The following is a 17570-nucleotide window of genomic DNA, read 5'->3' as shown; positions in this document are numbered from 1 at the left end:
GACTAACACTCTTTATAACAAGGCATATACATTCTAGAGTTTTTTTTTTATAACTATTTTAAATCTATCACTAAATATAAAGTTAAGTAAATTTTATAGGCTTAATAAAATCGCGGATTGAGATAATAATTAAATATATTTTGCGTGCTCAATAAAATTGCTGATCAGAATAGTAGTTTTAAAAAAAATTTAACTTCTAGTCTTTATTTTGTATCAAACTCTCATAGTCTCATGCACACCATCAAATTTTTTTTTTTTTGGGTGATTGAAGTCTGTAAGTGGATTCCTATATTAATGGGTATATATATATATATATAGAGAGAGAGAGAGAGAGAGAGGGGGGGTGGAGAATCCAAGACACAATCTTGTGGCATGCTGCCTAATAGATGCCAAGGGTGAGGTAAGTGTCTCCCAAAAGCACAACCATCTGGTAAAATGCTGTCTGCCCTCCTTGCTGGTTTGGTTCTACACAATATCACATCCCAATCAATCATCTCTCTCTCTCTCTCTCTCTCTTTCTCTCCCTAGAGAAAAATATAACATTGAATTTTTAAGGAATAATTACACTAATACTGTTTGAAGTATTGCCTCTTTTATATATATATATATATATATATATATATATATATATTCCCTCTTGTATTTTGTATTTTTTTTTTATAGATATTGGTCTCTCAAAACTATGCAAAATTTCTCACCACCCTTCTAGTGTCAATAGAAAACTCTTTTTCTTTCTTCTGAAATAAAAGGTGAAATAATCTCTGGAATATCTAAATTTAATCAGGTAATATCATCATAGGATAACTGAGTTAAAAATTATAATTTCATAGAGTGTATATTAATCTTTTAATTTACTAAAGGTATCAAAACTCATTCATCCAGATAGCAATTTTTATTGAACATATCTTCCAGGTAGAATAAACATCATTTATTTAGGTACAATATTTAGTGTACAGATCTACAGAGATTTGTGCCAATAGTGTTTTAGCTGTCATGGCTTAGACTATATTTAAATTTTTTGGATTTGGGGAGGAGTTGTATATATTTTTAATTACAATTTGTTGCACCTAATCCATGTTCTTTGGCAGAGGGGATCATAATTGCCTACTCAAAAATGAATAATTGGTGGTAGATAGGAGAGATATTTTTAATTTAAACTATTATGTGCAGGTGGGGTAGTAGGATTGTGGAGTGGTAAATGCAGCCAAAGCATTCAGCATTTGGTGGGTCTTCCAATCCTTTTGCATTAATTCTATTCAATTCCATAGAAATTGTTAATTAACTTATTAATCTGTTTTTACTAATCTAATTAAAAAATTTATAAACGCCGTCGCCAAAAGGTATTCATATTAAACAATATATATGTATATTATAATGTTTGATGCTTAATTAATGGTGATGAAGGATAGTGGGCAACTTGTTGAATAAATCTAATATTGCACTCATTGAGATTGAAACATATATTCTTGTCCAATTGACGCAAGTATCTATCTCCCTTATCTACTGTCACTTAATTAATGAACTTCATGTGATGTGTTTTGTTCATTACACTACTTTGAAAAGAAAAATAAAAAGAATTAAGAAGGAAAAAAAAAAGAGTAAAGGAAATAGACATATTATTTGGTGGCAAAATTGAAGGGGAATATCTCATAATTGTTGAAATTTTTGGGAAATTATATTTTGCTGCCAAGTGATTAAGAGTATCATTTGTCATTTTACCTCTTTTTCATCATATTTTGTCACTCTACATGTCGAACGTAAAGATAATAGACAAAATTGCAGATAATTAGACAAGACTACTAATGTATCTAAAATATTGTCGACCGGATTTTGAATAGCAAACCTAAGACAAAAGCATACATATACTTAATATACATGTTATTTGTATGTAATCCTGTACCACTTTAAATATCTTTAAATTCAATATTAGTCAAAATATAATGAAGAAAAAGTAATAATTTCAATTTAAATATAACCACGAGGGAGTAAAGTAAATTTAGGTATAACAGCAGTGGGAAAAACATAGTTTTCCTAAAACTTTCTTTAAAATAAAAAAAAACTATGTCCGAGTAATCGAAGCAAGAACACAAGTTAATTAATTAAAAATTAGCTTCTTGTTTATGTTGGGATAAACAAAGACAAGAATTACAAGTGGATCTTAGTGTACTAATAAGATTTCATAGCATGTGGAACTGCATTGCTGCAGTTTATATATATATATATTTTATTTTAATCTAAAAAAGAAAGAAGTGCATTGTTACAATTGAATTAGGATGGAAGTATGTTACAAGCTGTTATTGAAGCATCAAACTAGCTGTACATGCCCTCTGTTATTAAGATTCCTTGCTATATTGTATTCTAAGATGGATATTATAATTAGGTGAAATATTATTATAAGAAAAAATTATCAATCAATTAGTGGATAATAATTGAAGCTTATTATGATAATAAGATCGACCATCTTAGATATATTGCACTGAGAACTGACTTAATTTATCAAATTAGGATGTAAATTATTCTTCTTTTTTTTTTTGAATTTATAGAATTATTCTGATGATCTAAAATATATATAAAAGATTTTAATGGTTTATAATTTTATATATTAGATTCTTATTATTTAGATATCTATGAAGATGTAATATAGCTGTGAAAATGTTTTCTATATGTCTTGATGTATGAATTTATATCAGTCTATACATATGGGGTTAAAAAATTAATATATTTAAAATATTATAAAACATTGTGTGTATATTTTTTATATGAGTCCCTACTCTATTTTTATTTATAATTACTAATTGTACTATATATTGCAGTAGCATTATAAATCGTATCTGTATCTCTAAATTAAATTTTATTATTTTTTAGGGTCCAGATTCCAAAAAGATATGGGTAAAGATATTGTTTCATCGATCTTTTTTTACCCCTAATTTATTTAATACGATATAAAAAGGTCTTCGTGACTTAGTTTCTTTGGTTGTCATGACCAACGAGGTCATGAGTTCAACTCCAATCCCAAATAATATTGTGGAAAAATTATTTGGTAGTTGGATAGGGATTTTGCTTATGACTAAGTAGGTCATGAGATCAACTCCAACCCCAAACAATATTGTGGTTGGTGGTTTGGTGGCTTGACTCGATTCGGTTGATGGCTCAGCAGTATGGTTAGCTTGGAAGAACAGCTTCGCAACGCAACGGCTTGGAGTAGATCTCGGCGACGTTTGATTCGAAGCAATTGTTCGGCGACGCATATGGCTTGAAGCTTAGACTAGACAGCTAAAAGCTCGATGGGGCCTAAAATGCCTCTGTATCTAGGGAGGGTTGGCCCTTTGTCCAGCCCATATCTAGCATTCGGACTTATGAATGATTCAAAAAAAAAAAGGACTTAGTTTCTTTGGTTGCAATATGTGGAAAGATTGGGAGGGTTTGTGAAAAAAAAAAAATATATATATATATATATATATATATATATATATATATAATATATATATAGAGAGAACATTTTACCTAGCTACCCTCGCCTTATGGTGAGTAGCCAAATTGACACGTGTCGGTAAACGGGTCGTTCGCCGCATGACGTGCTTTGAGAGTCGTTCCGCGTCAAAAGCGGCGGATTTTTTGGCCGACGACGTTCTTTTCCGCGGCAAACACTCGCGCACCGGGAATAATAAGACCCAGAAGTGCACCCAGTCGCCACCGATGGGTCCCGCTGTGCTGTCCAATCAGTTACGTTGCGTGGATCTCCGTGTTGTTGGGATTACGTATAATGGTACTGTTGAGTTTGACTCGAAAGCGACTCGGAATCATTCGGAGTATCTTGATAGAAAAAAAAATTCATTCAAAGTGCAGCTCTCAGCTCAGCTAAGCTTTGGCTGCAGCTCTCTCACATACCATTGGAATTTGTTTACTAATTTGCAGGGCATTTTCAAATTTTTAAAATAATAAAAATAGATTATTATGTCTATTTTTATATAAATTGTGTATATTTATAAAATACATATATTCAGTTTCAAGATTTTAATCTTGCTATTATTAGCAACAAATAACCCCTAATTTATCGAATAAGATGATGGATAAATAAAAAAATATTCTCTACTAATTAAAGTTTTTAAAGTCCTCGAAGAATTATCATCCACCCAAAAATAATTTTTATATTTTAATTCCAACAACAAAAAAATAATTTTAATAAAATATTCTATCAAAAAACCAGCACTCAATTTAATTTATTGTTAGAAAGTTTATATACGTAGATCTAAGAACTCATCCTAATCTTGCCATAAAAAATAAAATAAAATATAAGAAAACTCCTCTTAATCACGCAATATAGACGGTATCAATACGCATGAGTAAGATAAAATGTCAGCATGTAGCTATCTTCACCTGACAAACTCACATGGTATGTTTGGTTCTTGCCACAGAGCCTCATGAGTTGCAGAACTAGTCAACCCTGCTTCCATAGATTATTCTTCTATCCCTTGGTAAAGAATCTTGTCCTTCAATTGAGCACTGGATAGTTTGCTTGTAATTGATGGTTAGCCATGTAACTAACTCACTGTTGAAGTATATAGTAGGTTTCTTGTGATGTTAATGTGTTAATATACACTAAAAGAATGGAGTTTAGTTGAGTGACTTGTTAGTAATTGGGATAATTAGGTATGGACTCCATGATCTATATGTGTAAATATCGACTTAAGAGAAGGCACACAAATATTTTTTTGTTTAAAAGACATGTATGCAAAAATGAAACTTAATTTTCCATTAAGAAAAGACTAAAGGTGATTATCACGTCATTAACTGTAACTACTCTGAGAATCACATTACTCTTATTTTAGAGGAAAAAAGAAGAAGTTATTATATATTTATAAAAAATATAGACAATAGTTTAGGAGGAAGAAATCGATGCCTCTCATTTTACAAACATTCTTATGGAGCCTTCTAATTTATTACACCAATGAAAGAGAATCTAGTGATAGTAATATGTTTGCCGCGCTGTGATTATAGTCCCATAAATAAACTAGAAAAAAATTAACTCTAACACCTCAACTAATAACTTAATTTTAGTTGGGACTTGGGACTTGGGACTTGGGAGTCTTCGAGCCGGCTCACCGCCGAGCTGAGCTGCTTTTTGACGGCCAATGGGAGGAAGCGAGAGCTGGGGCCTACCGTACCGAGAAATCCAAGCCGTCCACGTCAATCGTCGCGGTCCGAGACCGCGCTGGGGACCACGCCACGAAGCCAACTCGGTCAAACGGGACGGGTCCCACTCATACCATTCCTGGAAACCCGACTCCTCCGGGCCCACCCTCGTGCACCCACTATTTTAATGAATCGGCGGATAAGAAAAATATAAATAAAAAAAGTTGGAGAATTAAGGAAAAGGAAAAAAGAAAAAAAAGAAGAAAAGAAACGGAGTCCAGTCGTTATCACATGGGGATGCGTGGGCCCCGCACGCGCCGACAAGTGCTGCCACCTCATCGCAGGGGGGGGGGGGGGGAGGTGGGGCACGATACCATTGATTACGCCCAACGTGGTACAATAAACAACGGGATTAAAGGTGGCTAATACGTGGATTAGTTAAGTACGGGATTACCGTCCGTACCTATGCCACGTGGCATAGCAAAGTATATACCAAACGGGTATTTAGTTTGCGGAATGTGAAATAAAATATAACTACCATCCTGCTCTTAAGATGATATTTACGACCAACCACGAATCCATACGATAATAAATACTTGATATTAATACAGTCAAATGGAGTATTAGCGGTGCGTTCGAATGAGAGCCACTATCTCGAATCGTTTCGAAGACAAAATATTCCTTTAAGGGAAAAAGCCAAGAGGAGAAGGCTAGCATTAACGTTCCTTTCATACTTTTCCCTTTCAAAACAAATTGCTAATGAGATAATGATCAATGGTTTAAAGGATTCTTATTATATAAGTGCTTTTAGGTTTAAATTACAACTGTACAGGTTTAATTGGAACGCCTGAAAGAAAATAAAATTTCTTGTTAACTAAAAAGTCATTAAGCTAATCGATTTACTATTATTAGACCAAATCCTCGTATAGAAAAGCTTTGGACAAAAATTGACAGTGATAGCAATCCGCCAAAATCCAGTACAGTACCACAATTTTACAGTCTTTCAGCGACAATATGGAAACAAAATTAAAGCCACAGCCCCACACGTGGCAAACGATTCTTCCAATAGCCACCTGCCACGTCGACACGTTCAGATTCGTGGATGAGCTCGCGGGGGGCATTTCGGTCAGAACGCTGTTGTTGGGGAGTAGTTGGTAGTTTTTTACCCACCGGTACTCGTTAGCCTTGTAGGCTCGTCGTAGTAGTGTCTAGTGGGAGAGGAAATTACCGTTTTTGTCCCTCTTAATTCCGTTTCCTTTTTACCGTTGATGGGACCGCCAACAACCGTGGTTAACCTCGGACCATGGAGTACTTTTTGCGATTACAACCCCTTCGTAAAGCAAAATGGACTTCCCAGACCTTTTTTTTTTATCTTTCAAGAAAAAATTTATAAAAAATATTGTACATTCTGAACTAATTATTATAAATTTTTACATAATTTCTAATAAATATTTTACACTCTAAATTTGAAGAAAGAATGATATTTTAGTTATATAATTTGTTAAAAAATAATTTATTGAAAGAAAACTATAATAGCAATTTTAGAAGAGAAAAATGATATTTTAAAAGTTTCAATAGCAATTATGTAAAACACTCTTACTATTTACCCGTTGCTTTTTGCCAAATCATGTACAACTAGAAAAGAATGTTGATTTGGAATATTAGTTTTTTCGAGGTCCTGTACGCAAAAATGTCCCAGAAAAGAAAGCCATTAAAGAAATGTTAGAAAGAGAGAGCACTCCCTTTACTCCGAGGCGCACACGCTTGCCTTGCCTTCTTCTCCGTCCTCTCTCTCAACTATCCATTAGTTTATTATATTTCTCTCTCTCTCTCTTTCTCTTCCTCGCCTTCTTCTCTCGCTCGCTTCTTGGTCTCTCCCTTGTCGGGAATAGCACCCCTCACAGCCCCAAAACCTTCGGCTCTCGTCTCCTTCCTTAGGGTTCCCTCCTCCTCGATCTCCGCTCTCCGGTCCCCGGATCGCCGGACACGCCAGCGGGAGCTCCGAAGCTCTCGCCTTTCTCTCTCCCCGCAGTTTCTACCCACGCAGATTTCACCGGATCCGGCCATGCGGCGGCGCGGCGCCGCAGATAGAAGCTGAGGCGGCGACGGCGGGTGTTCTTGCGTTCTGTTAAGAAGCGATGAAGGGGCCCTCGAGCGCCGCGACGGCTGCGGCGGCAGCGAATGGCTGCGAAGGTAATGGATGCTACTGGATTTCGAGGGTCTGTGGGGGTGAATAGGGCGAATAGGGTTCTGATACGTGTAATTCTTTCCTTGGTTATGAAGCGGAGAGAAAGACGATAAACTCGGAGCTATGGCACGCGTGCGCGGGGCCGCTGGTGACTTTGCCGCCGGTAGGGAGCCTCGTCGTCTACTTCCCCCAGGGGCACAGTGAGCAGGTATTGTTAGCCAACGACAACTGAGATTAGTGATAGATTTTTATTAATTCGTGGTGGCTTAATTAAGGGGAAATTTTAGGGGGTGTTCTGAGCTTTAATAGCGGAAAGTTTTCATTTTTTGTCGGTTATTCTTCCTTTTTCTGCTTCGGAACTTATACTTTTTCTTGAGTTCTGTTGGGGTTCTTCTTTATCGTTAATCCTTTCGGAAGAAAGGGGAGAGCTTTTTAGCTTGGAAAGCCATATTTAATGGGTTCTGGTAGTATAGTCTTTAGTGAAGCAAAGTGGATCAATTTTTTTCTTTCTGTTCTGGGGTAGTCATGGATTTGGAGGATCTATGATTTAATTGAGAGCATTTAATGTTGAAATGCTGTTGGGGGTATGGGACTGTGTTTCAGACGGCAGCTTAGTTTGAAAAAAAGTTGGTCTTGCTTTGAAGCTATTGAATTTTCCAATTAAATTAAATTGAACTCATTTTTTGATGTGCATGACAAGCTTATATTTTTCACACTCCTGACAGATCTGTCATGCTCAACCTTTCTGAAAGACTAGTTTTTTCTTGTCCTTCTATTTTGTATTGTTCATGCGCTTTGTGAAGGGGCTTATGAATTAGAAAGAAGCAAGCTCCTATATGCTTCTTTATGAAGGATTGATGAGTTACAATGGAGCAACGTGGACTGCTGTATGCTTCAAATTTTACTTGATCATCTCCACTATCGTTTAAAAGCTTACTGTGCTTCTCTAATTGATAGCTCAAACGGGGCCCTGGATTTTAACTCAAACTATTGTTTGGGCTTTAGCATCGGTCCTGTGGAAATCAGTTCCCCAGTTGAGGTTTTGATAGTTTTATATGAGTGTGAATTGTTCATAATAACAGTGAAGATCTTTTAATGTCTTGCTAGCTGTTGGTGCTTGGACATTTCCAGTTCCATAAAATTGTTCTCCAACTTGGATTTTTGTCATCAATTTTATCAACCATGGAAATGTTGTGGCGCTTACAGTTGCCAACTTCTATGTTAATGTCTGGAAAGGCTTTACAGGACAGCCATTTAACATTTTTGTGAAAATGATTTGAATTGCTATCTAACTTCTTCCTTATTACGTATTGGTATCAAACCTCACTTCTATTTCAGATAAAATTCTGTACTAATCCAAAACAACTCAATGATTATAAATCCATGTAAATATGGAGTAGCAAATGTAAAGATGAAAATTTACCTATATTCTACCAAACTTAATTTTGAATTTAACTTGCATCTCATATCTCAAATTCTCAACTGAAGTACTTTTCTGACGTATTATAGTTAAAAGGACAATAATTAATTATTACAAAAATACAATTTGCATCAGTCTGCCTCCTTTGGAGCATATAATTCTGATTTATAGAAAATAAGGTGATTTATTCCATATTTGTTGATTAACACAACTTCTTAAATAAATTTTAAAGAGAAAATGTGAAGTATATCTATTTAAAGATTTTTAAATAGAAGCTGCAAAGGGGAATAAAGTTAAGATCTCTGTCATCACCATTGTACAGAACTTTTGAGTTCACTTCTGCTTGAACTTCGTAAAAGTTAGTCTTATGAGTGAGTTATTTAAAATAGTTTCAAAGTGAAAATATTATGCCCATGTTCTGAATTCCATATCTATAAGAATCAAGAAGGTAAAAATGCCCATTAAGTTAGCATGTGGTTAAAGAACCAATATTTAGGACTTGCTTTTGCAGTATGGTGGAAAATTCTCATGATTGATTTGCTGGCTATTATTCTAATAAAAAATAGTTGGTAATTGTTCATTCTGTCTTTTTCTGTTTTTCGCGTATTGCTTAACATATGCTGCTCTCTATTTCAGGTTGCAGCTTCTATGCAAAAGGATATTGATGCACACATTCCAAACTATCCAAATCTCCCCTCAAAGTTGATATGCCTCCTTCACAATGTTACTTTGCATGTAAATTTTGGTTCCCCTATTTATTTCAGTTGGCAGGTGAACTTGCAGAATTATTGTAGTAGTTGTACTTAAGTTGATCTATCTATTTTTTCTAACTATCTAGGCGGATCCGGAGACAGATGAAGTATATGCTCAGATGACTCTCCAGCCAGTTAACACAGTTAGTATCTTTATTTTTCAGAATTAGTTGCTTATCTTGCTCTTTAAGGTCTAGAGCTTCTCATTCACTTGTTTCTGAGAGTCTTTTATTTTACTCAATTTGTCTACTTGGTGGGTGCCAGTACGACAAGGAGGCATTACAGGCATCAGAACTTGCACTAAAACAATCTAGGCCGCAAACAGAATTCTTCTGTAAAACACTGACTGCGAGTGATACAAGCACTCATGGAGGTTTCTCTGTTCCTCGACGTGCTGCAGAGAAGATCTTTCCGCCCCTTGTAAGCATATTGAGATATTGCACCATTTGTAAGCAAGGCAAACCCTGGTTGTACCTTAACTAGTGTTTATCTTTGTGCTCTTTTCTACTGTAGGATTTTTCAATGCAACCTCCTGCTCAGGAGCTGCAGGCCAGGGACTTACATGATAATATATGGACCTTCCGCCATATTTATCGAGGTAAGCTACCTTACATGTCTACCAAGTGTGAGCTGCAAAGAGAGCATGAACTTGTCTTCAACTATCTCAGAAATGTTCTTAACATTCACTCGTAAATAATAATGATCCATATGAATGACAATGAAAGTCATTCCTACTCTCATCTAAACTTAAAGCCTTTCAATTGGAAGTGAAGAACAATTTTTACCAATTTGAATATGTGCACATCTGTTTTCTTTAACTACTTGCCAATGATATTAGTTACGCTGGTTGACTTGCAAAAATACTGGTCGCTTGTGCATGCTCAAGTTTTTTGCATATGCATGGTTATTCTAGTCTACATCCTGAGAAGGTATCTGTTCTTTCTTTGTTGCATCAGGTCAGCCTAAAAGACACTTACTTACCACTGGTTGGAGCCTATTTGTGAGTGGAAAGAGGCTTTTTGCTGGTGACTCGGTTTTATTTATTAGGTAAAACTTTAAGTTTGGTTAGTCGGAATAATTCCTTTTTTGTTTTATCCTATAGGAAGTGTTTGTTGGTAGTCTTTAATGCTAGAAGAAAGTCAAAGGGATTCAGTGATTTTGTCTTAACCATTTCTTCTACCCAAAATGGAGATTCATCATTTATTCATTTTCCTATCTATATATTGATATGCAATCTTATCTACTCCTCCATAGTAACTGACTTTTGGTGGTTTATGTTCTACAAACCAGAAACTATTCATATTTCAGAAAGCTAATAATAGGCTCTCGTTCGCTATATGAGCAGGGATGAGAAACAGCAGCTTCTCTTGGGAATTAGGCGTGCCAATAGGCAACCTACTAATATATCTTCATCAGTCCTATCAAGTGATAGCATGCATATTGGGATTCTTGCTGCAGCAGCCCATGCAGCAGCAAATCACAGCCCATTTACAGTATTTTATAACCCAAGGTATGTGTCACCTTTACTTTTGAGGAAATCTAGTCGAGTATCCTATTGTAATTATTAATTAAATCTGACAACCTTTTTTCCTTCTTCAGGGCTAGTCCTTCAGAATTTGTAATTCCTTTTGCGAAGTACCAGAAGGCAGTGTACGGTAACCAAATATCCCTTGGGATGCGCTTTAGGATGATGTTCGAAACAGAAGAGTCAGGAACAAGAAGGTATGTCTATTCTGGTTTTCAGTACACAATGTTGACTTTGTCGTAACTCCTGATGGCTAAGATCATGTTGTCATCTAGCTGAAGTCCGCAGGAGTCAGTGACTACTAATTCTTTGAATTGGCTATGCATTTTCTGTTTCAGTCAACTTTGCTAATCCAAATAGCTTAGCAAATAAAAAAGTACCTGCTGACTGAGCTAGCAGTTCCTTTTTATTTTTCCTACACATTTGCTTTAAAGGTATCAAATCTTCTGCAAATATGAAAAGCAAAACAATTTTGTGTTCTGCAGGTACATGGGTACAATAACTGGTATCAGTGATTTGGATCCTGTAAGATGGAAGAATTCACAATGGCGTAATTTGCAGGTTGAGTTTCAGCAATGTAATGAAGTGTTCATTACTTTTTACGCTTGTTGAAAATAAATTAAAAACTTCATATTCTTTTACAGGTAGGGTGGGATGAGTCTGCGGCAGGTGAGCGGCGCAACAGGGTTTCCATCTGGGAGATTGAACCTGTTGCTGCTCCATTCTTCATTTGCCCCCCGCCATTTTTCAGAGCAAAGCGTCCTAGACAACCAGGAATGCCAGGTACTTGTTAGGATGTTACATTATCACATGCTTCGTGATTTTACATTTTAGATTAGGGCACACACAAATGTTGTCAACTCCTACCTTTAGAGGCTATATTTCTATCTATATCCATTAATTAAGTGCACGCATCTGCCAAAAGAGGAACGTAACAGGGTAAACATCACGTTCATTTGTTTACACAGTGGTTCCTTTGCTTGAGCCAAATTCTGCTCCTACAGTTAATAGAATTGATCATGTGGACACTAGTTTTTAATTCCTTAATCATCAAACTCTTGCAGATGATGAGACGTCAGAAATGGAAAATCTTTTCAAGAGAGCAATGCCATGGCTTGGTGAGGAGATCTGCATAAAGGATTCACAAACTCAGAATACTATAATGCCTGGCCTGAGTTTAGTACAATGGATGAATATGCAACAGAATCCCTCACTTGCTAACACAACCATGCAATCTGAGTACTTGCGCTCCCTAACAGGACCTGTTATGCAAAATCTTGGTGCGACTGATCTATCTAGGCAGTTAGGTTTGCAGGCACAGTTCCTGCAGCAGAATAATATACAATTCAATGCTGCTAGGTTACCTCAGCAAACCCAACAAATAGATCAAGTGCCCAAGGTCTCAGTCCCATTGAACCAACTGGGCAGTGTTGCTGGCCCACAGCAACAAATGCAAGATGCTAGCACTCATCAGAGGCAGCAATCAATTAACCAATCATTACCGTTGAACCAGATACAGACCAATCACATACAACCTCAAGTTCTTCCATCAACTCAAATCCAGCAGCAACAGCCACTGATTCAGAGTCACCAGCCACTGCAAAGCAACCTCCAACAAAACCAGCCACAGCATCAGCAATTGCTTCTCCAGCAGCAACAGACACTGCAGCAGCAGCAACAGACACTGCAGCAGCAGCAGATACAACAACAGCTTCAGCAGCAGCAACAGACACTGCAGCAGCAACAGCAGCAGCAGCTACAGCAGCAGCTTCAGCAGCAGCAGCAGCAGCAGCTTCAGCAGCAGCAGCAGCAGCAGATTCAGCAGCAGCAGATTCAGCAGCAGCAATTTCAACAACAACAGCAGCAGCAGCAGCAGAACAGGATACCTAATCAGCTCCCTAACCAAACAAACCAGCAGTTGCAGCTACCAGATCATCAAATTCAATTACAGCTCTTACAGAAATTACAGCAGCAGCAACACTCAATGTTGTCGCAGAATTTAGTGCCTCATTCACAATTGCCCCTGATCCAGGAAGATCAGAAAATGGTTTTGAATGTGCAACAGCAACTACCTAACACTCAATCAACTCCTCAGCATCAGATGACCTCTCAGTGCATGCAAACTGCTTCGCAGCCTGTACGGTTTCCACAGCCTTTGCAGCACCAGTCACAGCAGAAACTTCAACAGCAGCAAGTTCTGCTGGCTGATTTACCTGCTACCGTCCTTCCCGGAACAACAACAGCCAATCTTACCTCGACAGCCGGCAGTTCATTGCTTGCAGCTGCAGGGGTAAAATCGGTGCTTACAGACGATGTTCCTTCTTGCTCAACATCACCTTCCACAAATAATGTTGCTGTTCTTTCACAATCCATCTTAAATAGGACCCACCAGCGCAGTACAATTACCGCAGAGAAGGCATCTCAGTCTGTCGCTACAGTTTTGAATCCTAATTCCCTTGAAGCTGTAGCGTTAACCCCTGGCACTGCTAAGGAGTTGCCAAAACCACTTAATAATGTGAAGCAATCCACACCAATTTCTAAGATGCATAATCAGGGGGCTGTTGGTCCACCAACATATATGAACAACACTCAGCAAGTGGATTATTTGGACACAACCTCATCAGCAACATCAGCTTGCCTTTCTCAGCCTGACGGGGCCCTACAACAAAGCTTCCCATTTTCTTCTTTCAGTCAGCAGCATGTGTTCAGAGATGCACCTCCTGAGAGTGAGGTCCAGGGCACAGATCCAAGAAACAACGTTCTATTTGGGGTTAACATTGATGGGCCATTAGGCATTCCTCTTGCTACAGATGCATTGCTGGCAAATAGCATTGACTCGGGGAAGTATCAGAATCATATATCAGGAAATGTGGTTGCCAATTACAGCCCCTCAAAGGATGCTCAACAAGAGCTGTCATCATCTCTGGTTTCACAGTCATTTGGGGTTCCCGACATGGCATTCAATTCTATAGATTCGGCACTCAATGACAGCAGCTTCTTAAACAGAAATTCATGGGCACCAGCACCTCCACTTCAACGAATGCGGACCTACACCAAGGTTTGTGATTTTAGCTGCACAGACATTACGTAGTAATATCTTATATCATTGCGACATTTTGTTAACCCTCTTAAGTTGTGTTATTCTCATCCATAGAGGATCTCATTAAGATAGTTTCTTGTATTTACTTGATCGTGAGTTTGTGGAAACTAATAATTCATAATTTCATATCAATTGGACTGTCAGCTTGTACAAATAGTGGGATTATATCTCTATGCATAGACAATCTTCTTAGCACTTCAGACAGCCAGTAGGTAACCTTGAAGCACTGGTGGAGTTTTTATCTAGATCAAGGGCTTTGATTGATTAGCATTTGAAACATTATTGTATCTAGGTTGGATTTGCAATGCATATTGTCAGGCCGTCAGGCCGTCAAGCTTGAAAACACAACATGCTAATAGAAAAGGCTGAAGTTACAAATTGAAGAAAAAAATATTGTCTAGAAAGCCTAGATATTCAATCTTGGTTTTGATGATATTGTTCAACTTCCATGTTTTTATTGGTTGGGCTTAAATATTCTTGCCTTTAAAGCACATGATTTTCTGATCATATAAAAGGAGATAATTTACTGTAGTGCTGTATGTATCAGACATCTTGCCTCACTTAATCTTGGTGTTCTTTTCCCTAGCCTAATAAGGACATGTGGTTGTAGGTGTACAAGCGTGGAGCTGTAGGCAGATCTATTGATATTACCCGCTATTCTGGATATGATGAATTGAAGCATGATCTTGCTCGCATGTTCAGTATAGAAGGGCAACTTGAAGATCGACAAAGAATTGGCTGGAAGCTAGTATATGTAGATCATGAGAATGATGTTCTACTTGTCGGAGATGACCCATGGGAGTAAGTTAAATCAACTTTAGTTTGTGAGTCACTTATTTTCAGTATAAAAGCTTATAGTGAAACTGGTTTTAGAGAAGCTGAAGAAGCTATAGATTTTTGTGTTCCTCTGTAAGAAGCTAAAATCACCACCCCTAACTCAAAACTGCTACAGGAATTGCTCTTAGAGATGACCTAATGTGTCATATGCAACTCGTTAATTAAAATGCAGTGCGTGCTTTAAGATTGAGATATCTTTCTACAAGATGCCCCTCTCTGAAATATGTATACTCACGAGACCGCTTAGTGATTCATTTATAGATCATTCCTGTATTCCAAGCAAGGAATATATTATTCGAGTGACACCTTAACTGATGAAGGACGAGGAACTTGTAGGATGATGAAAATGATCTATATCAAATGAACTTGTGCAATTTATTGAATTCAATTAACTAGTTTACAGCTTCCCCCTTGTAGACTTCATTGAAGAAAAGGGAAAAATTCAGCAGAAACCTATTTCATTTCTCGTAACCAACTTTTTGCTTCATATGCAGGGAGTTTGTGAGTTGCGTACGGTGCATCAGGATACTGTCCCCACAAGAAGTCCAGCAGATGAGCTTAGATGGTGACCTGGGAAACAACATTCTCCCAAATCAAGCATGTAGCAGTTCGGATGGTGGGAATGCATGGAGGGGTCGCTGCGAACAGAACGCTGCTAACCCTTCTGCTGGATCCTATGACCACTTGGAATAACAAAACTAAGTCATCATTTGAAAGAACCTCGTCAGCTCTTACTGCCTAGAGTCATGACCTTCTGCCTGCTACTTCCATTGTTCTTTATGAATCCAAAGATGATGGAAGGTGGTTGCTCTTCGGTTTTCAGATAACAATCGCCTAAGTTCGATTGAAGATGAAGAATGATGCTTCAATCGTGATCAACAGATATACGAGAATGGACTGCTGCAGTGAGTAATCCAAGCTATATCCTTTACAATCGAGATGAGCGGCAGGCTTGCGACGGTCTGATGTTGTAGATCTTTAAATTAGTTGTACGCAGATTGACTGGCCTTGAAGCCAATGCTTCAATAGATTTCTCATGTGTATATGTGTAGTTCCTCGCCAAAACTCATTGCAATTGAAGATCACATGAAGTTTGGGGTTAGGGATTAAATGAATCCCGAATGAAGATTTAATCTATTACGAAATATATTGTACATTAGCTACGTAATGAGCAACAACTCTAATCGTAAATTTAAACAAATGCAAAATTCTTCACAAAAAGTACACACCTTGAACTTACAGCATTTTCAACAAAGAGCTCTCTGTTTCGAGCCTCACTCTAATGCACCGTTTTATATTTCAAGTTTCACTCCAATGCACCTGATTTTAAATCACTAAATATGTTATCTTAATGTTATTATAATTTAATAAAAAATATATGCTTAGAAACTCTCATCTATATCTTTATAATAAGACTAATATTTAGTAATTTTAGAAATAATTTTAAATTACTATTTTTTTAATTAAATGCATCAAAATTATAATACAAGAAATAAAAATAAAAAAATTTAAAATAACTTAAAGTAATTTAATATTAGACTCATTTTAAAGTTTATATGAGAACTTTCTAACGATACTATTTTTTTATTAAAAATTGATTAGATAAATAAATTATATATTCAGTTTAACTAACTAGATTATTTAATAAAAGATATTAAAAAAATTTAAAATTTTGAATTAAGCTTTTGTAGGACAAAACTAAAATTTTAAAAAGTTAATAGAATTTGAGCTGGGCTCCAAATTCTTAGATAGGGTTCTAAATTTGGCGCTCCAGTGTATATGATTTCAAATTTGGAGCCCAATTTGAAGCCTGGTTAGAGCTCCATAGACTTCAAATTTGATGTTTGGAGTCTGATTAGAGACGCTCTTACGTAATTAGAAAATAAAATATTTAAATCAAATAACAAGAATGATGTAAGATATATAGCCTTCATTTCTTATTCACTCCAGTTGACTTTCTCTTCAGAATGCCTGTTGGTGGAAGGCCCACTAATTCCTCCATCTTTGACCCGCAACATTGATTAATTTAAGGAATAATTATATGGACCTACCTGTGACTGTTGCTAGTGGCGGCAATCCAGTATGAGTTAGTTGGATTTGGGTCGGATCATGATATTATAAACACAAATACGATCGGTTCATTAAAAGAGTTACACAGATCATAAATTAGATAGCACAATTTTTTAAATTTATATTAATTTAATAGGTTATAAATAATTTATTTTGGTTATAAACGGGTTAGTCAAGTTATAAATGAATTATTGTGTTATAAATAGATTGGCAGGAAATGTTATAAATGGGTTAAACAGGTTGACATAATAAATACGATCATGACCCGTCTAATAATTGGGTTAGACAAGTTAACCCAATTATGATATGAAACTGATTAAACTAAACCAAAACTATTTTAATACTCAGGTTATTGGGTCTGGTCAAGTTTTGCGATCCCTAACTATTGTCCTATTTCATGTACCCCCAATATTTTTTTAATAAACTTTGAGTTAATTTAGTGAGCAGTAAATTAGTTTAGTATCCAAACAATAATTTATTCCAAAATTATTTTAAGTCAACCTAGTTAAAACCATTATTTCTCTCCGCTCCTCTTCCATCATATG

General features: G+C 36.6%; 1 protein-coding gene across 1 annotated transcript; it reads left to right on the top strand.

The window, feature by feature from the left end:
• Window positions 1–6879: 6879 nt before the first annotated feature.
• Window positions 6880–16100, top strand: LOC140787556 (auxin response factor 19-like). Its single transcript, XM_073136541.1, has 14 exons — window positions 6880–7326; window positions 7417–7529; window positions 9378–9476; window positions 9580–9636; window positions 9758–9913; window positions 10007–10091; window positions 10450–10540; window positions 10839–11003; window positions 11093–11215; window positions 11504–11579; window positions 11663–11801; window positions 12083–14076; window positions 14729–14919; window positions 15450–16100. The coding sequence occupies exons 1-14, from the start codon at window positions 7272–7274 to the stop codon at window positions 15646–15648; spliced, it is 3543 nt and encodes a 1180-aa protein (XP_072992642.1). The 5' UTR covers window positions 6880–7271; the 3' UTR covers window positions 15649–16100.
• The last annotated feature ends 1470 nt before the right edge of the window (window positions 16101–17570 follow it).

The sequence above is a fragment of the Typha latifolia genome, chromosome 1 (assembly GCF_019914945.1).
Source record: "Typha latifolia isolate L0001 chromosome 1, TyphaL0001v2, whole genome shotgun sequence".
Lineage (NCBI taxonomy): Eukaryota > Viridiplantae > Streptophyta > Magnoliopsida > Poales > Typhaceae > Typha > Typha latifolia.
Note: the sequence above shows the minus strand (reverse complement) of the source record. Positions and strands in the feature narration are given on the sequence as shown.

Bases quoted from the DNA above. Each gene is read 5' to 3' on its own strand.
- LOC140787556 (XM_073136541.1), top strand. From the start codon at position 7,272: ATGAAGGGGCCCTCGAGCGCCGCGACGGCTGCGGCGGCAGCGAATGGC. The intron at 11,216-11,503 runs GTATGTCTATTC...TGTGTTCTGCAG, and splicing joins GAAGAGTCAGGAACAAGAAG to GTACATGGGTACAATAACTG. The intron at 14,077-14,728 runs GTTTGTGATTTT...ATGTGGTTGTAG, and splicing joins GAATGCGGACCTACACCAAG to GTGTACAAGCGTGGAGCTGT.